Source organism: Lucilia sericata, unplaced genomic scaffold (genome assembly GCF_015586225.1).
Source record: "Lucilia sericata isolate MDLA Ls3-8-SP2 unplaced genomic scaffold, ASM1558622v1 Contig000367F_arrow, whole genome shotgun sequence".
In the NCBI taxonomy this organism is placed as follows: Eukaryota; Metazoa; Arthropoda; class Insecta; order Diptera; family Calliphoridae; genus Lucilia; species Lucilia sericata.
Window position 1 is genome coordinate 233577 of NW_023994386.1, and position 26497 is coordinate 260073.

General features: G+C 28.7%; 1 protein-coding gene across 1 annotated transcript in view; it reads right to left on the bottom strand.

Annotated features, from left to right (window-relative positions):
* The window catches only part of LOC119604161 (maternal protein pumilio-like), a 99568-nt gene that overhangs the window by 56483 nt on the left and 16588 nt on the right, over positions 1-26497 (bottom strand). The window contains exon 2 of the mRNA XM_037956637.1: positions 4628-4669. Coding sequence (XP_037812565.1) covers positions 4628-4669 — 42 coding nt within the window. The remainder of the gene's footprint in view (positions 1-4627; positions 4670-26497) is intronic.

Consider the following 26497-nt stretch of genomic DNA (forward strand, 5'->3'; position numbering starts at 1 on the left):
AACACAGAGAGAGGAAGCTTTAATTACAGTTTACTCTTAGCATTCTCTATCTCTGCCGTCTGATAAAGTTAAGGTATATTTAATAACTTCTTGTCTTAACTGCTTTATTTCCAATTGGGTTTGTAAAAGTCTGTGTGTGTATATATTTCAAATATTTACATGTGTATTGTTTATAGTGTTATTGACATTTTAGTTACAATCCTATTTTCTTTTAACACATAGATTGTTGTACATTTGTTATTCTCTCTATATAAATATTTGTTCGTTGTACATATGAGGTTATATACAATTCTAACAACAAATCTGTTTTATTATTATTATTATTTACCAATACATTTATCGCCTGGTTAACTTAAGTTTACTGATTGTCATTTGTAGAGTGTAAATGTATTTGGTTATTTTACAAATTTGTTGTGATTTCTAAAACATCATTAGGGTGGTATAAGTGTTTAATTATGAAATTCAGAAGATTTTTTAAACTTCTTTGATGTTTTAACTTGTTACAACAAAGAAGTGATCTTCTATTTTAACAGAATTAAAATTTACCACCCTAATATTTTGAAGCCATAACCTTTTATACATCTTTATGTTTTTAAAACCATTATTATTACACTTTTCAATCTGTCAATGGCTGCAGTTGTATTGGTCACAAAACATTTCAATATTTTGACATGATGACAAGGCTACCAAAATTAATAAACACTAAAACATTTATATTTATACAAAATAAACATAATAATTTAAATTAAAAACATTATTTATGTTAAATTATTTTTAATAATAAATTAAAGGACTTATTCAAAAACAAACTTTTAATTCAACTAAATATTTACCATCAACTAAATATTTAGCATACTCAACTAAATATTTAGAATACTTTTAGGCCTAACAAGAAAATTAATATTTATAATCTACATTTAGGGTTGACTTTTCAAAAAACAATATCCCTAAAGTGTTAAAACGTATAAAAATTGCTTACTAGCTAATAAAACAAAGTGACAAAAACAAAGAAATTATTTGTCAGCTAATTTCCAACGTATGTAAAGTAGGCATAAGAGTAGTTTATGAATTAAGGAATAAATAGGGTAAAAATAGAGCAAAAAATCTCAGACATACACATATCGTTGTTTGTTTAATCAGTGTTAGTAATTTTTAGTTGCAGTAACAGTATAATAACTATGCTAACATCATTCTCAAATCTGCAAAAAAAAAAAAACATGAAATAAAAAAACTCAAACAATATTTTCTAATGTTGTTTTCAAACAGCATGTATGTACTACATAGTTCATATGCAAAAAGCATCCTTCACCTTTTGCCTTCATCTCTAGCATTACAAACAAGTTGAGATGCATGCTACTATCATTTCTAGACGATTGGTGACAAATGATAACTACACTCTGTTTATGTGAGAACATACAACTACATACTTCGTTCATGTTTTTGTTATTGTTGATGATGATGATGATGATTATAATGGTGATTTATCAAACCAAATATGCAACCTTTACTCTACATACTTATTAAGGATATGACATCCTTTGTATACCTTTTTTAAACGAACTTACATAGAATCTTGATAAGACACAAATTGTACACACACACACATATTGCTTTGGTGTTTCATTTTAGTGCAGTAACATACACTAAATTTCGAAATAAAGTAAAAGATGAAAAAAGGAAACAACATGTTTGTCATTACAATATTCTCTTTAGTACTTTGGTTGCATTTTTTGTTTGGTTGGCATGAGAAAACTGTTTACAAGGTAACAATTTTTCAAAACAGCTATGTAAACTACTGTATGGTAAGCACTTCTTGTTACACGAGCTTAGTTTAAATGTATGCTGCATCTTACCCAAAAAGTCCTTTTTCCTGTCTTTATTGTACCAGCTATTTTGCATATATACAAATTTTGTGCGTCAAAACAGCAATTGCAGTAGTATTAAGGTATACAAATGAGAGAGAGAGAGACATATACATTTAAAATGTTTTAAAGAGCAACAACAACAATACTACTAGTAATATGTCTATAAGTTACAACCAACAAATTGTTTGATATTGTAATGTTCCAGGCGTTCTTGTCGGTATTAGTTTCCAGACAATGTCTGTCTTTGTTTTGCAAACACAACTGGGAGTAAGTTATTCTCATTTTATAGTATGAAAAGAAATATTTAAATGTAAATTGGCAAAAATTTCACACAAAAGAATTTTTTTACGTTTAGCTATAGTTCTTGAAAGAAATTGGTGACAATTTTGGTTAAAAAAGAATTTCTTTTGAAATTTTTTTTTATTAAGTTATTAAGAAAAATTGTATTAAAAACATTGTAGCTAAATTGAAACTGTTTAACTTGTAAAACGTACATTTTTAAAGCTCTGTGTGTTTATTATAAATAATTACTTTTTTATAAATCAAGTTAAAAGAAAATCCGGATCGAAGAAAAGTAAAAAAAAACTTTAAAAACCTAAATTATTTTTAATTTAATTGAAAAGTTAAGAACTTTTGCAATTCTCATTTAGTTAAAAATATTTTACTCATAAGTACATACATGTCACATTATCAAAATAGTCAATTGATTTTCTTTTAGGACCAGCCTATGTTAAATAACTAGTACCAGGGTTGGCAAATAGAATTTCCAAATTGTACAAATCTGCATTAAAATTATACTTTTTTGATTCCAATTGTACCAAATACAATTCAAAATTAACAGTTCATTTGTATTAGCCCATAGATTTTTCTAGTCTAATAGTTCATTTGGTCCCCAGATTGGTCAATGGACTAGACAATATATTGCCTTCATATAGACTAGACAATAGAGTATTATGTAAACTAGACAATAGACTACTCTATGGACTAGACAATTTAGATATTAGAGTAGTGTATTGACTAGTTTATAGAATAGAATATATATTAGTCCAATGACATATTCATAGAGTAGTCTGTAAACTAGATAATCGAATAGTCTAAAGACTAGACTCTAAAGACTAGATAATAGATAGGATAGTCGGTAAATAATCTAAAGACTAGTCCATAGACTAATTAATAGTAATTATACTATTTGCATTCGCAAAAAATAATTTCATTTTATTAATTAATTAACTAATTTTAGTTTTTAGACTTATCCAGCAAATGCTTGGTAATTACTTGTACTAACTCAAAACCTTACTTTTCAATGTATATTGTAAGCGAGCATAGTAACAATTTTATTAATTCCCTATTTGTAAGCCAACGTAGTAAGTTCTTACCTCCAATGACATCGCCTTTTTACTTAATACACTATGGTTTTATAAGCTTCTTAACTCATTACTTTTCAATATGACCCAGCAAAAAAAAAACTTCCAAAGAAGCGAAAAAGAAGTAAAGTTTACTCAGTGGAAGAACTGAAAAAAAAACAGCAGACGTGATGATTTTAACATAGGCGTGTCATTAGAGGAATGTCCTTTTTATTTAATTCCAAATTCACTACTTCAGAAGTCATTCTCAAGAAGTAATTTTTACGTTCTTTTTTGAAAGTTATTTGGAAGTGAAATTGTAGTATTTTAAAATACAACTGATTTGACTTAAATAATATTAACATTAATAAGGGACATTAATAGACACAAAATCCCAAAAATAGCATTTTTAACTCATAAAAATGTAAGAACAAAAAAATATATGTATCTTCAGCATTGAAAAATTATTTTTGCTTCTTCGGAAGTCATTAAACATCACTCGCTAAGAATAAGTTAAAAAAAATTACTTAGTGCTAGTGAATTGCAGACCAGAGTAAGGAGAGCGTTGAAATTGATTTCTCTCTAGAGAGATATTAATTCGAGCGAAATAAATTATTTACTTTATTGTGAATATATCTTTATTTCTCCTGAGTTTAAATATAAATCTCACTAGAAATATTTAAATTTAAAACATTTCTCTTATAAAACGAGTACAAATGAATTTATCGGGAGTTTTATAATATTGAATATAAAGTCAAAAACATATTTCTTCGCACAAGCATGCACACACACGCGCTCATCTTTTTTCGTGTTTTACGACCTCACACACATGCACATTTTTTTCATAATTTTTTTTTTTTACACCGCCGTAAAACCGGTTTTGCCGCACACATTTTTACTCAAATTCTATTCATTTTGATATCTCTCGTGAGATGAATTAAAAAATCAAAATACATAGATATCGCTCATGAAGTGAACATAAAAAATTAAGAGTTGAAATAAAGATACTTCTCGCGAGTTTAAAAATAATTCTCGTGAAAATGAGCTGTATAACGAGAGAAATAAATAAGATAATATTCACGAGTGCAAAAATTACTTACTCTGTTGCTGACAAATGTTATTATTTTAGAAGTACTTTGTTTTACTTTTGCTGGGAAGTTTTGATCAGTTTTAAGAGGGAGTTTTAATTACAGTTTCCTGTCGATACAATTTCAAATTTTAAGTTGTTTTAAGCAACTCTTATACTTTATTGGTAGTTTTATTAAAAAAGTTTTCAAAAGTTGTATCAAAACTATTTTTTTTTTGTTATAACTGTTATAAGATTTAACTTTTATAAGAATTCAAATATTAAAAAGTGTTAAAAACTAATTATAAATATATATTAAAAATAAAAAATATAAAAAATAAAAAAATCCTTACTTGATTCTGATTTAAGGCATTTGCAAGCAGATCATCACTTACCTAGAAGAGAAAAGAAATACAACATTAATTATTATATAAATTTAAAAAAATTCAAACATTAAAAGTAACTTAATGCACTTAAATTTATTCTCCTACAATTAATTAAATATCATGTTAACACAACACATCCATTTTTACATTGAAGAAAGAAGACCTAACCGAAAAAAAAAACTTTTAGACAAAACAATAGAATAAATATATTAAATGGAAAATATAAAAGAAAATTACTAACAAAACCTATTTAGTATTATGTATGTTTTTATATGCTGTACGTTTTAACATTTCTCTTTTTTTTTTTTTTGCAATACAACCCCTAATTAAAAGAGCATCAATTACCTTGAAAAGACTAAATGATAATTATGGTTTGATTTTTAATGGATGCACACAGGCACATAAAAATTATACATGCACACAATGAAATAGAGAGAGAGAGAGAGGGGGGAGGCTAAATAAAGGAAATGAGACCATATAATTATGAGTCATTCTAATAACATTAGAATGAAAATGTAAATATGTAATTAGCTTACTGTAGTTGTGTGTGTGTGTGTGTTTTAAGGAAATGTACAAATGTATTTCTTGCTAAAAAGGGTGTTCATGTCAAAGCGAAATTTGAAAATTTAGTTCTAAAAAGTTTTTTTTTTTTCAATTTATAACATAATTAGAAAAAGCTTTTCAAAGCTTTTAAGCTGAAAGTGAATATAATGAACATGCTTAATAGTTATTTTATAGTCTATATTGTAAATACAGCTGGAAAATTAAAGAAAACCTATAAAAGTCAAGGTTTTACCAGGATCTTCTAATTCCTAATAACAGCAACATAAAACAAATTGCTCAACAATAAAACTTTACCACATAAATTAAGGTAAAAATGTATTAATAAAACTGACACGTGTCCATTAAATATTAATGGAAAATACATACAACAATTTAAACAAATACTTTTCATTAGACCCAATACAAATATAAAACCCGCATGTAAACACACTTTTCAACTTGGTTCTATAGAAAGATGACATCTAGTCATCAAAATAAAATTTACATTTTTATAAACAAAACACATACATACATACATACAGAACATAAATAAAATGTATCTGCCAACTTTGTCTACTCTATCAAATATTGCTTGCCATCAAAATGACGTATAAAAAAGAAAATGATAAAGTAAATGTATAAAGAACTAACTATAGTAAAATCGAAGAAAAGTATATAAGGTCCCTTGACAATTATTTACTTTGTTCCCTTTCCCCCTTCTACACCACTTGGTTATTGTATATGTTAGCAGAAGTTTGTTGCTTTTAAAGAAAATTGCTGGTTTTTAAATAAAAACAAAACAAGGAATGAAAAAAAAACTACACTTTATCTGTAAGAAAGTAAGAACAAATGTATATGTTAAGGGAAAAACCAGTCAACCCCTTCAACTAACTCCCTTTGCTCGTATCAAATAAAAAGCCAGTATAACAGTTATAAACTTATTCATCCATCCATTTATAAATAAATATTAACAAAGTAAGATGACAAAAACAAAATATAGAAAAAAAACCCTTTTTATTCCTTCTAACACTCTAAAATACAAATTGTATGCACTCAACTCAACTTAGCTCAGCTGAGCTCATATTTTATTAAGTTGTATAGGGATTTGTTTTATCATTACGGCTTGTCCCACAATGTTTCTAGGAATAATCATAATAAAAAAAAACTGCAAAAGTAAATATTGGTAATTTTTTATGATTGAACAAGGATTATCCTTTTTTACAGAAACACACACACCTTTTTCTTTAGCTTAAATATTATTTTGATTGGATAAAACCTAATACTATTGCATACATTTAGGAGGGATATGTTGAATCTGTTAGCAAAAAAGTAACAAATTAGTTGTAATGTATTTGTTTTTTGCTTCGAAAACAAGATAAATAATAACATTTGAAAAGGATAATAGATAACAAAATTTAAAGGTTAAAAAGCAAGAATATGTTTTATAAACTGGAAAAAATAAACAATTTATTAAAAAAGGTTTGTTAGAAAATATGCTATACTTTTGTTTGTTAATAAAACTAACATTAATTTAATCGAGTAGATTTATTTGATGTAAACAGTAGGATTTACATAGATGTTTTTATGCAAATAAGGAAATCTGTTTATTATTAATTGACTAGAAACTGATAACAAAAGCTTTAAGAATTTTCAGTATTTATGGATTATTGATGAAGTTTTCCACTAAAAACTTTACACACTAGTGGTATGGATTGACATAGAAGGTTCCCACAATAACGGACAAACTGATACTCTTATTTAATCCTTACCCCCATTTCCTGATGGCCAGGCGTTTCGTAACTGGAACAACTTCATGCTAAGAAACAGATGAATAAGCTGCGAGATGTACGGTATAACAAATTGGTATTCTGGGGTTCACCATGGGGTAGCATTTTCTCCTCTAACTCTGGATAACCACGATTATTAGCCTCTTAACGAATGGACTAGGTCCTGTCTGCTGTACAGACGATGTCGTTATACTTCTAAGGGCAGGGAACGAAATTACTTGTAAAAAAGAAGCCCAGACCACGGCTTTAAGCTGGGCTCAACTTAGATGGTTATATATTAAGCCGGCAAAGACGAAAATATGTTCAATACTGTTTCCAAGGCACGAATATCGAAGTGCTTTACGTAAACACCTGTCTTGACGGCCTTATTTCACGGTGGTCTTTTTCAACCACTGGGTGAGCTTTTGCAACGACTCACCACGGCTCCATTGTGCTTCTCACATGCCGGTGGCAATTTACGTATATGGAACTTCCGGTCCAGTATGCGTGAATTTTGCTCGAGCTATCTAATCTCTTGCCATATTGGTCCCGTTGGGGAATGACTGGTGTCATGAGCAAGCTAAATCACTGGTTAGAGTCGATAGGAGGGGCGGACACAACATCAGGTGAAAACACCCTATTGATGGTATAAAGAATGTCAATGTCGCCACAAACATTAGAGTCGATAGAAGGGGACGGACCCAACAATGTCCCCACAACATTCTCATCATCTAAAGACTCACCCCAGTGCATTACTGGACCTCTTAATGTAGCCAAACACACTACTGAGATGGCTTCTGTTGATTCGGCACCTAGCCAGACTTATTTCAGTGGCCACAAGGACCTACTGTGATAAGTTGAGCATGTTTAGAGTAAACTCCAACACACTCAACCATAAAGGAAAATCACTGATAAATTAAAGATTAAGGTATTAACAACACCGCAATCTCTTACTCCGTTTCGTCAAACCTTAGCTCAGCACACCATCTGCAACCATCACTCCGTCCGACTAAACTTGGATAAAACTCAGAATCCCTCTAATCCATCAGATATCTGATGGTTCATAGAACACAAACGCATACCCAATTTTTGCATTATCAGCTCAAATCCAACATTTTATTAATCCACAGCCTTCCTTTGTGGTTTGTACCGAAACAGAAACTTATCCCGAATTGGGAATTTGGATTTAATCCACAGCCACTACGTGGATCCTGAAGGAAAATCAACCATCAGACCAGTCGGGACAAGTGTTATGGGCTTATGTGGTGCTCTGGTTAGACCACATGTCAAATCATACCAAGGACTAGACGAGGAGTGAAGTGACATCACCAGTTTATAGTCCCGGCAGACTAGAGATACTGGTAGCACCTCCTTACCCCGGGATTACAATACACAAAGATGAGGGTGGGATGTTTCCAAGGCAATATGACCGACAGGTGTAAACCTTGACGGTCAATTAAAATGGAGACAGCACAGAAAGCATCAACAAGGCAGTGCTGGTGATGGGCACTATGTAGGAGAGTATTTTGTCTTACTATGACACACAAGCTTTATAAAAGCGAGATTACACCAACTCCAGCTCATGCTTCAATAATCTAGTGACAAAAAGTGTAAAAATACCCCTTCGTAGAAAGTACAGCGTACATGCAGCGGGTGTATAAGTGGGTCCATGAATGAAATTTAATTATTTTCTATTTGTAACATCTCTATTTAATAAAACCTAACATAATTTACAGCATTTTACAACATTTTACGAATTGTATTCATATCTCTGCGGAACTACATAAATTTAATACTAAATGACTTTCAACACTTGTTTAAGAAAATTAATTTTAATTTACATTTATTCACTTAAACTACCCTAGAAACGACAAACAAATATTCTACATATTCCCAAAAGCTAAAGAGAATATATTAAAAGTTGAAAAAAGAAAAGAAACAAACAGAAATGTTACTGGAAAAAGTCTTGTTGAAAACCGCCAAAACCACATTGCAAATTAGTTTATGTTCTCAACAGCAATTTCAAACTCCTAGATGTATGCTACATTAAAACATACACATAAACAAAAAGTAACTAATACTTACACTTACAAACATAAAGAGAAATAACAACCCTACAAACATTTTCTATTGCGGAAGTTACCCGTGTGAAACTTCCAAACGTGCTAAAAGCTCGCCAGCGATGTTGCGGAAGTATAAGAATTCTTGTCACCAGTCGGGAAGAACTGATGCCGAGCTGGGGAACGTCTAATAGTAACTTGGAAGATACTTCTGGAAGACCCGCAGAAGAAACTTCTAGATGACTCTTGGAAGTAAGGTATTGCCAAAGACTCTTCTAGATGTGACTAGGAAGTCACTTCTTGAAGTGACTACCTAGTATCCTCTAGAAGTGTTCCTATCTTATCTTCTAGAAGATGAGTTTTCTCTTCTTCTAGAAGATGAGTTTTCTCTTCTTCTAGAAGAAGAGTATTCTCTTCTTCTTGAAGATGAGTATTCTCTTCTTCTAGAAGATGAGTATTCTCGTCTTCTAGAAGATGAGTTTTCTCTTCTTCTATTTGTATACTCACCAAAATAAAATCTATAAAAATAAATCTAAATAAAATGAAATTTTATAGTTTTTATTGAATTAATTGAAATTAAAATAGTAGAAAATATAATTGATTTAACAACTAATCTAAAAAAAGTAATATATGTACATTAGACCGACTCACAAAAAATGGTGCTTGAGTTACCCCCTCATAATATTCGCTGTATATGATGTTACCCAAAATATTTTCGGTTAAGTGTTGTCCATTCGTGAGCTGGACAGTTTTAAAGAAAATATCGTATGGGAACACGATTCTTCATGTTAAATTCAATATTTTATCCAGCTTCAAAAAATCTTTGTTATGTTTTATAATGGTTCCCAAAATATTTCTAGTCTATCGATGGCCGTTCGTGAGCTGAACCGGTTACAAAAAAGTCCCTTTTTAGTTATTTTGTTTTAAATTATACAGCATTTCTTAAACAATATATACAGTATGTGGTATCATTTGAAAGGTTTTTTGAAGCCACATCTAGTGGTGCGCAAAATTTGCAAAATTGTGTATATATTTAATTTTTCTTAGTAAAAACTTAACAATTTTAAATATTTTGGAATATGACAATTATAAGCAAACGGTTATTTATGATTAATACATCGTTGGACGCGACTTTAAAATACCTTTTAAACGATACCCCGTATTGGATATTTTGTTTCAAAACAAACAAAAATTTTAAAAAAATAATTCCAAAATACCTTTTTTTAATTTGGTCCAGCGGTCACTTAAAATATTTTGGGAATCATCATAAAACATAGCAAGGTAAATTTTGGGAGGGGTAACAAAAACACGTTTTTGCTTTCCATACAGACTGAGTCGGTCTAATGTACATATGTATCAAAAATTTAGAATTATTACCTTATAATAAGATCATTTTCAGGGAATCTGTATTAATATTCCAACTGCTGACTGGTATACATCCAAAAATTGTAAAACGTTGGACTCTTAAATATTTTTGTAGTTCTTCATCAATTTTATGATTAATCCATCAAATTGTAAGAGTTATATTATGAAACGCATTAATCCTTCAACGAAATAAACCAAAATAATCTTATAATTAATATTGAATATACATACTTTTGTATTTATTGAAATTACCAGTTATACTTTAGGAAGCAATAAAAATATGATTCTCTCATGTCCAATATATTTACCACCAAAGTTTAAACGGTCAGATCCATTTTTTACATTTTCTGCAAATAATCGACATTTTTAATGGAACCACGTGATGAAATAAGACATATATAACTAACCAGATCCCTTTTTTATATTTTAATTCGGTTAGAAGTATTTTAATAGGGGGTACAATATTAGCTACTGCTTTCTAAAAAATAAAATAATTAAAAATTAATTAATTTATTTATTTATTGTTTTGAATCAATAAAAACATTACCTTTCATGAACATTTTTTCAATAACTTGGAATTAAACCGTCTATAAAGATCTGAAATTACTAAGTCATGGATTATTTTTTAAATTATTTACAGTCACCAACGATAGAAACACCTTAACGACCCTAAACGGGATATTGCTTTTGACACTAATATTGCAATACTATTTTAAATCCAAAGCTATATGAAAATTAATAAAATTGTATTTATTTAAAAAAGGTGGGTTTAAAACTATCTGATTTCAATATTAAATATCTTATATGGGCAATTTCGTGTCGAGTGACCCAAGTCAAAAAATAATTTATGTATAAAACAGTAGTATTAATTTCAATATAATGATTCCAGGCCTAAACGCGCAAATAGTTTTAAAAATATTGAAAGTTAAGATTTAACTCAAATAAATCTAAATATGTTAAAAATGCAATGTTCATCAAATGAAAGCCGAAATGTGCAACTTGAAAAAGTCTTTAAATGCTTATACCTCCTAAACATTTTTAATTAAACATATTAGACTTTTTTAAAAATAATGGAAATGGAAGCCGTTTAGAGTTGTTAACATATTCCTAAAATGGTATTTTAAAATGACAACTTACTTTTTAATTTTATTTATATAATCCTTCCTTATACTTTTTGGTATATATTTAATACACTTCGCCAATTAAGAAAACCTTCTTAAATGTTTATTAACAGTTGATTTTTAACACAACACTGTCATATTGTTTTTTATTACTTAAGATTCACAATATTTTAATTACACTATTTTTCTATGAACATTAAATTCAATAACTCATTTAAGTTTTACGATGAATAATTAAAACTGAACATGACTGAACAAAACACAAAACATCACTGAACTTAGCAAAATTTCTGCATTATTTATTTTTATTTTTTTTTCACGCTAAAAAATGGAGTATTTATATTTTTTTGTTTTTGTACTCTTCTTACTATCATCAGGAAGTAACCTAAAAGTATACTTCCAAACGGCGAAAACTAGAAATCAATGTATTTTGTTTTTGTAAAATGTGTGCTCTCGTCTGACAATTGTACAGAAGTGACTACAATCCACACTTCCAGATGAATAAAATACAACATTAATGTGAACACTCTTCAAACTGTCTTCCAGAAGTGACATAAACATACAAATCAAATTAGGAAACAATGTATTTTGTTATTGTAAAATGTGTGTTCTCACCCAACTCTCATACAGAAGTCACTAAAACGTATACTTCCAGATGAAAAAAATTCAACAGGCATGGTTTTTTGTTTAAGCAAAATGGATGCACTCTTCTAACTATCATCCGGAAGTAACTTAAAAGTATATTTCTAGAAGACGAAAATTCGAAATCAATGTATTTTGTTTTTGTAAAATGTGCGTTCTCGTTTGACAATCGTCCAGAAGTGTTTCTGACGTGGCGTCTGGGGTGATGCGCAATAGTTTTCTCTTTTAAATGTTTGAAGGGAACCAAGTAAAATACATACATATAAAGAAAATGTTTTATTTTAAAATTCAACATAAATATTGCATACTTTAAGGCATTTTGCTAGTAGTTTTACTACTACAACTACTATATGTCTCTTACTGTGTTTTATATGTAGTAAATAAAACTTATGGACAAATATATAAGTTTGAGCTGAAAATAAAATGAAATGCAATAAAATGCAAAAAAAAAAAAAACAAGGTAAACAGAAAATGACACACCTATTTATGTTTTATTCATGTTATACAAAAATTTGGAAAAAAAATCATCTTTTTTTAAGGATTTGAAAAAAATATACAACGAACTAAGAAAAACTATTTTAAGATGAACAACTTGATATTTTCTTCATTTAAAATACTTATTCTAGAAGCTTTAAAACAATATTATTTTAAATTTAACAAAAAAGCAATCTGTTAAAAAATATTTGTTCAGAAACTGCTTTAGACATTTTATGTCCTTTAAGGCATAAAACATAATTTTCTATGTTGGTTTTTTAGTTAAAGGAAAATGTCCTGTGGCTTTTAGTAATGGCTTTTATATGGTTTGTTTTGGTTTTAAAATATAATTTTTCTATTTCGTTTTTTTTTCTTTTTTTGTTAAGTTTTTTTCTTATCTCCCCGACAAATAAATGGAAAATGACAAAAACATAAGGAATTTGTGATTTCCTTTTTATTGTTTTAGAAAAATGGTGAATAAAAACAGAGAAAACAAATTAAACAATTAGGTTTTTAGTAACAACAAGGAGATTGGGTGATTTTGAAATTTCTACACTTGAAAATTTAAAATAGGAAGTTAATAATATTAATTTTTTTGTAAGAAATAAAAATTTCAATAAATTTTGAATATTTAAAAGCTATTGTTAGGTGCTATATAAACAATATTATCTTCAAAGCCTTAAAATATGTGATAAAAAAAACTAACAAGCAATAAGTGGTTGTCTATTATGAGTGTCAGGCATGTGTAAATTTTTTTAATAATATGAATTGATTTCGAAACACGTGCTCTACTTTTCTATGCCTTACAGCAAAAAAAAAATGTATTTTCGAAGGTATGTTAAGAAAAACCTTATAAAACCTACTTTAGGTAAGCTTTTGAAATTTCTCTAACAACCCCCTCCCTCTACAGTAGTAGGTTTATTATTAAAGATTTTGACAATTTATTACACAACAACAAAAGAAAATTGTTATCATCCACCACCCAATGCACTTATAATACTAAAAGTAAAAAAAGAATAGAATACAAAAAATATAAATCCATACAATACAACATGCTCATATTTCAAGACTTTATTAATTTTGTCATCTTTCATCATCATCACATGTCATACATCACAGGACAATAAAACAAACACATGAATGCATACATATACTTGTAAACCCACAGCCAAACACACACACATACATATGAACAAAACAATAAATGAAAAAAGACAGGACAACATATTATTATTATTAAAGAGACAAAAATCTAAAATATTATGTCAAATAAAACCTTAATCACTAAGGCAACAACAACAATCATATAAAGAATAAGAAAAAACAACAACAACAGCAATAATAAATACTTAGCAAATGACCTAAAAGCAATGGCAAATAGCAAAACAACAAATTAAACAATGTCAACCCAGCAACAACCTCCCCTTAAAATATATTATACATTTATACATATTTTTCTACTTTCATTTGTATTTGTACTCTGTAGTATATTGTGTTCTTAAATATAAAATTCATAACTTGTTTAACTTAAACACTCCTGACCTGTCTAACGTAAAAATATCTCCCTTAAAATAGACAAATCAAATTGACATTAACCAACCACTACATACATATGACCCAAATGATTTCCATTTAGTCTCTTCCTGCCTGCATACCATATTAAAGGAGAACATTTTTTGGCAAATTTTTGTTTCTTAAATTTGTAGTATAAGTTAAGGAGTAGCTTTTAGATTAAGTTTTTCTTTTTCTCTATTGAAAATCATTTGTCTTGTTGTGTTTAGTAAATGGTTATAATATAATATATTATTATGCATAATATTTATGTTTTTATCTTAAGCTTCGTTTTTATTTGTTTTATTCTTTATGAAATTTTATTATAGTTTTTAGAAATGTTATATAATGGAAGATTATGTGTATGCTTTTCAATGTCATAATCAAAGTATAAGTTTGAATATGAATAGAAATAGAAGGAGAACGAACTTTAAGAATAAGCTATGAAAGGAATTAATTCAATTTATGATCCACATGATCCCAATCTTTGTGATAGGTTTTGAACATAATTTCTGAAATTTCAATAAAATTTTTAAAGCTTTTCTAGAGGATACTTAATGGAAAATTATTCAAAAAATGTACACGAGTACTTCATTTCCATTTAACTTAATTTATATAAAAATGGGCGGAATAAAAACCGTAGGCGTGGCACTTCTTACAAAATAGTTATTATTGAATATTTTTAGCGCCTTTTGCAAAAACGATTATTAAGTTAACAATGGTTGTTAAAACTTGTTTCTATATGGAAAAAGTGTGTAGTAAACCATACATCTTAAGTAACAGAAATAAAAATGGGCGGCATATATAGTGGGTGTGGCATTTCACTTTAAAAGTAACTTTTTTATTGCCAAAAATGTTAAGTGATGTTAAAGTAAAGCCCACCACACTTAAATTATTATTTTTACAGTAATATGTTGTTATTATAAGAATTAGCGGGATCAAAATAAAACGGTCACGAACGTACAGACCGACCGTTTTAGTACTTTCACAATAACAACAAGTCATGTTTTTAAATGATAAAAAAATTGAGCCGAATCTCGTCGAATCCCATAAGTTGCATTCCACGGATATTAAAAGTAAAGCCAAAGTCAATACGTCATTTTGATCTGTGGAATGAGATAAAAAACATTTATCGATTTCGATTAATTTCGACCAGGTTAACAATTACAAGAGGGATAATACACGTTTTTAAATTATACACGCCTGGTACCAAACTGACATCAAAGTGTTTATAATTTTTCAATAACATTCGTTGTCAAAGTATGTACGGATAGTTGTCAAATCCAATAACAAAGTTTTTTGTCGAATCAACAATAGGAATATAAAAAATGCACGACGTTATCAAATCAACAAAAAAATAATAATGCGTTATCAAAGTGTCAACGCTATGTTGTCAAACAGAACCTTGCGTTGTCGAAATGACAACGATTCGTTGTTGAAATCACAATGATGCATTGTCGAAATGACATAAAGCGTAATTGAAATGACAAAAATGCGTTGTTGCAATGATAACAATGCGTTGTCAAAATTGCAACAGTGGTTGTCAAAATGATAACTGGGTGTTATTTAAATTCTATACAGATCCATTGTATAAATCTTAATGGTATCAATTTCGGTACTTTTCTACCGGTGTTTATCCTCTGTGTATGTGATTATAAGCGGTAAAGCTTCAAGCGTTCCAAAGGTATCCACCAAAGTTAAGAGTTTTAATGGACTATATCAGAGTATTTTACTTTGAAAGAGGGATGTTCGATACAACAGGTCCAAAGAATTAGATTAGGGTCTGTGGAACTGCTTCTTTGGTGGGAATTAATAGAGTATCATGAGGAAATTGATTGATTGACCTCCGGACAGACAGCATAGAACACTATCAACTTATCTACCGGAGACAATCAATGACTCATCACGCTTAAATACTAATTTTTAATTTGATTGAGAGTTCAACGTTTTAAACAAAACTTAAGTTCTAGCATAAGTCATTAATTGTGATTTAAATAGCTTAAATCAAAGGATTACTTAATAAGGTCGTTATTCAAAACTAGCAGGTGAGCCCATCTGTCTCATGAATACATAAACTGTACAATCCCCATGATCCATAAGCATCTAATTTTATAAAAACTTAAAAAAATACAACAAAACAAACAAATATTACAAAAAGATAGAATACACATGTCAGACACAGGTATTAAATTCTTAATAGCATTTATTATTGTTAAATATTGTTGTTACAATTTTCCAAGCATTTTTTTTTTTTTTTTTTTTGTTGCTCCCCCTAGTTGACAACAATAAAAATAAAACAGTAAAGATGAGAGGAAGAGCAAGCAAAAAAAAAAAGGACGATGTCACAGTGGTAATAATAGTAGGTTCTTTTTTCTTAAATGAATGTGATTTTATATTCTTCTTGCTACTTCACAGTGTTCTTATCCTTTTTCATATCATTAGTTTTCATCAGTAGACATTTTTATTTCATTTTCAAGCTTTTTGTATGTTGTCGTCGTCGTTGTCGTTATTGTATTGTAATATTTAAATAAATAAGAAAATAATAAAAAAAAAGAAAAATGTTTTAAGACAGCTATACATAGATATATAAAAATATGTAGGGTGATTTATGCTGTTGGCAGCTTTTTAAATGTTGCTTTCGTTTTTTTGTCATTGCTGATTTTTTTATTTTTTTCATATTCTTTACTTATACTCTAGCCATTTCAATTGCTGTCTTTCGTTTACAGTTTTTTTTTTTTTGCATTTTTTATGTTGCTTGCTGTTGCTGCCCGCTGAAAATGCTGCTGCATATTTATGAAACAGCATGCAAAATAAAAAAAAAATAAATACATTTTAAATGCAAGTAATCTTTTGAATAATAGATTATCATACATGCATGCATATTAAAAACTTTTTCATGCTTTTTATAAATTTTTCATAAAATTATTTTCTTTTATTCAAATCGCTGTTGTTGCTTTATAATAAGTATATCGCTGTCATGCAAGTAAATGAACTGTTAAAAGTGATACATAAGAAGACAACAAGCTCTAAAAAAATATATAAATTTAAGACAATAGTTAAACGAATTTTGTAAAGAATTTGCTTGAAATTGTCATTATGCTGCAGAATAGCCAACCATATCAATCAAATCGGGGTTTGCATAATAAAGCAATACATTTTTTTCTTTTAACAATTGCAGCTAAAAGTAGGCAATAGAATATTGAAAATTCCATAAACCTAAATATATGTATGTTAAAGATATATTTCAATAAAGTTATTCTATTTTTATGCAATTCATCCATTCATTACTTGGAAATATTAATTATGATTCGAAAGCAAAAGAAATTGTTGATGAGAATTGTAGTTGTTTACAGATGAAACTTAAAATAAGTAGAACAAAGGAATTTCATTAAAAATCTGTAATAATTTGGATAAAAAAAGCATATTGGCACAAAAATAGGAACTAATAAAGTTAAAGTATAATGTCTCCTTTAAGTAGGCAACATATGTTATCTTAAAGTTATAACAGAAAGTTATAATTAGATTCAAAACCATTTATTATAATAACATAATAACTAAAGATTTCCAGAAAACAATGTGAAATGTAATTTTATATATAAATAGTTGTGAACTTTCTTCAACTTTACTATTAAAATAAAAATTATAAATTAAATAAAGTTTTAATAATAAATTACAAAAACTAAATCGTCTTTTCTCTAAAACGTTTAAATTCTCTTAATAGTCTACTTACTACCACAGTTAAGTTCTATAAAATAATAAAAAAGTAGAAAAATAAACCAACAATAAAAAATATTTACAATGAAAAAAACAACAAAACACAAACAAATCATTTACCCCATAGACCACTACTAAGCGGATATCCGTTTTACAAGAAAGATTTATCTCTACAAACAAAACAATACACAAACAAATACACACAAATACACTACTACAAATATACAGACAGACAGTTAAGAACAATTGTAATATTTTGTAGAAAATGTCACACAAACACAGGTAAAAACGACATACAATAAATACATCTATTCTCATGATAAATTGTTGAGGGAGAGAAACGGAAATACAATAAAAAATATATAAAAGAAAACAACTATTTGTTTAAATGCAATTGTAGTTGAGAGATATTAGAAATAAAACTTAGTTAAATAAAACAATTGGAAAAAAAACAAGATACTAAATTTCCGGTAGGTAATGAAGTTATTATAGAAAAATATGTATAGCATACTTCAGGGGAGGAGTTGAAAGTAAATAAATGTTTTTTAAGAGATTTTATTTTTTAAATGATACTAATAGAAATGTTAAAATGATTTAGATGTTGTCATAAATAACTGTTAAATATTCTACAAAAATTTCATTATTTTCTTTAAAAGATTTATATAAAAAAAATTACTCATACTACACGTAGTCCAATACTCATACCACCTGTAGTCCACTTTGCCATAAAATCATTTTTTTAATTTTATATACTATTTCGAATTTACTTAATAAACAACATGTTTAATATTTCCTACATTTCTTTGTCTATTTTTAGGTCCAACCACTGTAGTTGCATCTATTTCCAAAGAAATCATAAATTTTTTTGCAATTTTCATCATTATTTTTGCAAATATTTTACAACAAAAACCACTTGTACATGCAAAAATTCGTTGTTTTATTTTTTGATGTTTCCGCCATATTGTTTTGTAAAATTTTTAGAAAAATCTAAACTAAAAACCCAAAACAATAAAAAAACAACAACAACCCAGAACCATCCTTACAACATTATACCGGAAATTTAAATAGCTAGTAGTCGTACACATGTGTACTTGACGATGAGTTTTTGTTGTTTTGATTTTATATTTTCGTCATGTTAAAACCATAATGAAACAGATTTTTTTATAGTTCACAGATTTGTATTTTAAGTAATAAACAAAAAAAAAAAAAAAACATTCTCATGAACAGCATCATCATCATAAACTTAACCAGACAGACCGACCAACCATATGGTCGGCCACAGATTTTCCTTTTTATACATCTATTTCTATATATATTTTATTTATCTAACATCTGTTAGAGAACTATATTGTCATGTATAAGTAGTTGTATGTTTAAGCCACTGAATGGTTTATAAGTCAGCAGTTAATAGGGGTATTCCTGGGATAGTCTGGAAGAGCTATTAGGAATGTACTTGTTTGTTAACAAACTAAAATGTTCTATGGTGGACATTGTGTCAAATTTACATAATGTCATTGGCAAAAACAAAGGGATAAAGGAGCATAATGTACTCGAAGAGCCTTTAAGCAACCAAAGTCTGTAAATACATGTGAGAGTGCCGAATCTGAATTTTGGAATAATATCAACAACACTTTCATACCTTATCCCAGCAAGAATGAAATAGAGCGGAAGGTGGAGGAGGTAAGACATAGCATGTCCAAGCATCAAAAACGGAACATCGGAAGAAGTTGTAGAAAATAAACGAGAAGATCACATTGGGTCCAGCTCAGTATACTCCGAAGAGTAAATCGGATTCTCCCTCAAACCACTTCTGCGGCAAATATATATAGTCACTGAGGAACAGAAGACTGAGAATAGACTAAAAGAAACGCTATCCAATTTACTGCCAACGTCATTTTACTTGGTCGAAAGTATCCCTCCAGCCAGGGTAAGTTATCTCAACGTCATTCCAACAACTGTAGTGTATTTCAGGCTGAAAATAGGTGGAATAACCTAGACACATGAAAAGGGGACAAGATAATGTGGCCCTCCTTCAATAAGAAACGCACAAAACACCTTATAAACCGAAGTAGACGAGATTAATAGCAGTAATAACAGAACACTGGGTGCTAGGAACACTTTAATGAACACTGTTGCAGTTGCAAAGACAGGGTCAAGGAAGATATCGTCTTCCATCTTCTCTGCGAATGTCCTGCTCTACCCATTAAAAGAAACCGTTTTATTAGCAGTTACTTCATATCTAACCTTGGTGAGATATCTGGATCTAAGCTTAATAATATCCTGAGATTTCTCACTGCTACAGGCTGGATCTAATGCTATACAATACAACATCTGACGAATGGAGTGGTCAGGTCAAAACGGAGTCTTTTAGACTCTACTTGACTGTTCGCGCGTAGTGAACTACCACGCCAACCAACCAACCAACCATCCCTCCAGCCTGGCACGGTGCTAAGCTTTGACTGGTTCCTCATCTAACTTTAATGACGGCCTTAAGTACTTTGACGAATGGCGTCTAAACACTTCCAAAGTAATCATTCAAGTAAATTTTTTTAAACACTTTGAATGTGTTCTGAAAATCCGATAATCGACTCCTGTAAAGGTCTTCAAACACATTCAAAGCATTCATACAAAAAAAGTTTGTAAAAACTGACATTCAGTAATGTCACTCGACTTTGTTCTTTCTATAATTTAGTGGAAATTTAAATCATAGATTTGTCCATATCTTATAGGTAGTGTCTAATTTGGAACAGGAATATCCCTAATAGTTTGATAACTTTCAACACATAAACAAAACTCGTATAGCCAAATGCACTGAACTGTCTATTTTCTTTATCCTGCAACAATATACATCCGTTTACATTGTTTTGTTGCTCGTACATAGTACAGCTGTATATGTTTTTTTTTTCTTGTGTAAAATGTAATAGTGTAAGTGAATAAAAGGTTATAAGGTTGTATACATTGAAAAGGATTCTATTTCCATTTCTTTTTACTTTTTATTCAAGTTTATAGTCAAAACTAAAAAAATGAAAGCATTTGCGTGTAACAAAATACAACAAAAGCAAAAAAAAAAATACATAAACTTCCTATACTTGGTCAGGTCTATAACTCATAATAACTATGATGTTGCTCTGCTGCTGCTGCTGCCATGTTATTCAGTGTATAAAGGATCTACACACACTCAAACCTATCGAAGGTCATGTAACGGAAGTTGGCAACAACATTTATTGTTAAACTTTTGTTCGGATGCGTTGTATAATCACAGCACAAGGTTGAGCAAGTGTAAGTGAATTTATGTCTGTGTGTGTGTTGGCAATATCCCTGAATTAACTTTATGATGATGCTTTAACTGACAACCAACATTGTAGGAATGTTTTTTGCAAAAAAAAAAAAGAACACTATTTTAACTGGCTGACTGACTCCACACACTCACTACCTTTAGTCGGCTTTTTGGATTGGTCACTTTTTTTGGTAAAATAAAACAATATATGTTTGAGTGTGTGTGTGTTTGTTTTTTTAGTGAAATCTAGTGAATTGAGTGAAGTTACGGTTTTTATAGTTGTAATTTTCGTCGTTTTTTTCCTGACTATAATATTTTTACATTTATATTTATTGTCTTCTTCGCCACATTGAGTTGATGATGATTTCCGAATGCATTCCATTAAGCACAACTTCCTGTTACATTCATTGCGGTCACAGTTGAACAACTGCAGAAGTAAGAGAGGGATAGTACCAACACATTGAATAGAGTTCTAGTGTCCTTGTATTAATGCATTGTATTGAGAACTATAGCACACAAACTTAAATGTCTATAAAAAGGGAAAAGTACACACATTCAAATAAAAGTGTTTTTTATATAATTTCGTTATATTTATGTATATGTATTTGTATTTTAAGACGGTCGGCTTAAAAGTTATTTAATTAACTACTTATATGATTTTTTTTATTATAATAAGTTGCCTTTAAAACTCTATTTTATGATTTATTCACTTGCGAACATGATTTAAAAGAATTGAATTCAAACTTTATAAAGAAATATTCGCGAGCTTTCAAAGTAGTCATGCGAATGAATGTAAATATAAAACTAAAGGCAAACTAACTGTAGGTAACTGATTTTCTTGGTGAAAGATTGAAGATTTAGGGTTAGTAAGGGAGCCCCTAGAATCTTAGCTTGTCGAGACCTCAATAATGGGCAGTTACATAGAATATGTTCTGAGGTTTCCTCTTGTAGGCCACAGAATCTGCATAGATTCGTTATAGAGTTGCTTAGAGTGAATTGATGGTACCTAAGACCACAATGTCCAGTAAATAATCCCATTAGTACTCTAAGATCGCTTTTATTTAGCGCTAGTAGCTTAGTAGATTCCCATTCGGATCTTCTAATAATGGAAAAAATGCCTCTTTCGAGGTATTTTTGGGGGATACATGGGGGTGTTGGATATAATGAATACCAATCATCTATTTCATAAAAATCTATATTTACAATCAAATTTTTTAACAAAAATTTTACCACCCCCAACAATTAAAATTGCAAACATAAAAACAAAACGACACTCACCAAAAATTATTATTTTTAAACGGAAAAAAGCCTTTGAAGCTTTTACTTTCATGTGGTAAAAAGCACAATTTAATAGAAAAAAAAAACACTCTCACACATACACACAAAGCAAAAAGAAAAAAAAATAATAAATTAAAAAATAAGTGAACATTAATGAAATGTTTTAAGAACTTAAACTGAAATATGAGCCTAAAGCTAAAAAAAATAACATAAATAGAAAAGAATTTCACAACTACATAGAAATCGGCAAAGAAGAAAAGGAAAGAAAATTTCAATTAAAATTTATATGTAAGTGTAGGTAGGTTTTCAAAAGAAAACTTTTTCTTATAAGAAGCAATAAGAATTTGGTTTAAATTCCTTGAAACACACAGAGCTAAAATGTTGTTTTCTAACATAATAAAGTCAACAGGTTTTTTTGTTTAAAACTATAAAAATTAAAGCATATTTTTAGGCATAGTTAATAAAGCCCGTAATATGTTAATGCTGATCTCTACTCTAACACTTTACTTAAGTTTATAGGTTTTCTTTTTTATTTGTTCTTTTTACTTAAAACTTTACTTAATATTAAACTGCATATTTATCCTTTCTAGTTTTTTTTTTGTTCAGGTCCTTTTTAGTTTTATTTTAATATCTTTTTAAAAGCTTTAAAAGAATGTTATTGTTGTTGCTGTTCATGTTTATATTTCTTAACTAAAATATTTATAAAATAAAAAACAAAGTTTCTTTACTTTTGCCTTGGTAGTTGTAGTTTTTGTTTGTATGCATGTACATATGTATGTGTGCTAAGTATGTAGTTATAGTTGTTGTGTTTCTATCATGTAGCAAACTTTTTTAATAACTATAAGTTTAACATATTCTTGTTGGTTTGCATGTATGCAAAAATGTATTTGAGTAGAGATTTTGTTCTTGTTGTTGTTATTTCTATACTGATTTGATATTTTAACATGTATGTATATTTATAACCTTCCTCCTATTCATAACACCCACAAATTTACATATATTCTCATAAACTGCTTAAATAAAACTTTTGTAGTTCTTCTTGTTTTTCTACTCTCTATATACCCAACTGTTGACAATACTTGAACTCTTTAAGCGTTTTTTTATTTTTTTTTTTTGTTCATTGCGTTTACATGCGACAGAGACTGCTGTTCTCTTTTGTCCCCCTTTTTTATTTATCTACCTTAAATTAAAGGTGCTGCGTTGTGATAAAATGTATGTATTGCGTTATAATTTATTGGGTTGGTGCTTAGGATGCAATTTATAGCATAATTTTAGGAGCCCATTAGAATTTTGCACAGATTTTAAATATATTTTAAGTTAACTAAAAAAATTTATATATTATTTATACATTTTAGAAATTACTTTTTACCCTCACCCAATATTTATGCATTTATGATAATAATGATTTGTTCAAAGGTTGTTGTCTGCAGCTACTACTGTCATTTTTGTTTAAGGTTACTCTTTTTGTTATTGTTGTTCTATTATAGAAGTGCATGAGTGTGTGTATACAAGTGTTGCATGTGTTTAGAGTACTCCAAAAAAACATAAACACACATACTATTCTATTCTCCCCCTCTGCTATATCGTAGGGTTTCTCTCTATGCATTTGTGTATGTTTGTCTACGAGTATCTACTCTGTTGTTGTGTTAAATGCTTTGTTTGTTAAACCCTTAAGCACTGCGTTGTTGTTTTGTTTTTGTTTAATTTTTTCTCATTCTTTGTTATTTTTTTATTTTGTTATTTTTTCTACGAGTATGTACATTATAACACTTTACCACTTTAATTTAAACATGCATAAAATATTTTTTTCTGTTGATGATGATGATGCTGTGAATTTTTTATATTTTCGTTTTTTGCAAAATGATGTGAAAAAATAAGAAATTTGTTTAACAACAATTTAAAGTAACATAAAATGTTTAGGGCGTAAAACATTTTTGAAATTAATTTTTGTTATTATTATATCAAGCAAATAGTTAGAAAAATGCTTGAAATCTACACTTCCAGGACATTTTTGCGAAAGTATCGATACACATTTATTACGATTCATTTTCCAAATTGAAATCCTTAATTACTATAATTATTATAAATACCTTATTTGTATAAAATTGGGGTTTATCATTATCGAAGAGACTTACCTAAAAATAAATATAAAAAACAATAAAATTAACAAAAAGTGCAGTAAAATTATTTAAAAATATGCATTTATATGAAGAAAATAAGAGAAACTCATAGAAGAGCGCTTAAGCATTAAGAGAAAGAAGAGAAGAAGTAAGACAAGACATCCTATTTCCTTCAAACCTAAGATAGATCTATAACTGGTTCTGTTTATTATTATTTTTATTCAATAAATTAAATAAAGCATACTTATGGGCAACAAAAATAAAACACAAGCTAAAAAATTAAACATTTTTAATTCAATAACAATAAAAATCAGCACGCACAGTTGTAGGCTATGTATATTTTTCATAAAATATTTAAAATTATCACACTTTAGCAAATCATAGCATACTTCTAGGCTATTTTAAATGCTATTAATGCAAAAATTAAATATTTATTAAACAAAAACATTTACTATTAAAAACAAATAAAATTTTTATCATTTATTTTATAAACTACACATATATACATTGTATATGTATTGTTTAAAGTGTTTTTCTATAAAACAACTCTTTTTTTTTTATTATATGTTTAAAATTACACATAAAACAATTCATATGTGGTTCAGAGTGAAATTTTTCGTATTTTTGCTGTCAGAATGAGAAACTCTTTTTATATTTATGAAGTAAAACAAAGGGGAAATAATAGTGTAAATAAATGTAAACAAATCTATTTAAATAAATATTATAAATGACAATTAAAATGACAGTTGCAATGTGTAGATAAGAAATGTTTGTAAAAAATTACAAATTTAAATAATTATAGAAATGATAAAATTTTTTTAAATAATAAAAGTAAATATTTTTGCTTGAAATGAATTCGTTATAAAAATGTAATAAAAACAAAGTAGTAGTGTTTTACTCATAAAATAGTTTATGTTGTATTTGAAACATTAAAAGTGCTACTTATTTTCTTAATTTAATTTTAAAATCAGTTTTTCCTACTATAGCTTTCAATTCTATACTTATTTTGAAAAAAAATATGCTTAAGCTTCCTAACTAAAATGTTTAGCATAATTTTGGGAGTAGGTACTTTTAAAAACAAAAACAACATATTGATTGTAGTAAACTTATTTCAAATTAAATGATTTTAAGCTTTTCATAATGAGGTATTCTAATGCAACAAAAAAAGGACTACATGTACATTTACCACAAACTACTACATATACATTTTATAGCGAAAAATACAAACTCTACCTTTTCTCGAAATGCAAACTAAAACCTCATACATAAAGTTTAACACTTAAACAGCAAACAATCAACTAACCAATGGAAACACATACACACGTACTTTAAAACGTATGTATGTGTGTATAAAACAACAATAAAATTTCAACCACTATACTTCAAAATCCTAAATACAGATACATTTACAGCAAAGCAGAAGCCAAAGGTTGCTTGCTGACTATAAGATCTAACAAGTACATAGAGTATACGAATGAGTGGCCACAACTGAACAACTGACCGAAGAGTTAAACCAACTAACAAAACCAAATTTTCAAATATCAGTATCCTCACACATCCGTTCTCATGTGCTGCACTTACTTTAAATGCACAATATTACTGTATAAGGTAACTGTTGCCGACAGCAAACAGTTAACAACAACTAATGGGGTTACCTTACCAAACATACTATCTGCCGTTTGTTTGGTACATACGTACACAACCCTGTAGTTTGAAGTGAGTTTCCGGAACTAGTTATTTCAACTTGTTTCAGGTGGAAGAAGATTCTACTATAGATTATCTCTGGCTCTGAAGATAGATTGACTTTCTCCTAGATTACCTTGGTTCTACAAAGAAACCACTTGACTTATCTCTCTTTTATTCTCTTATGTTGTTGTTTATTGATCAAAAAAGTCTGCAATAGATTACCTCTGATATTAAAGGGAT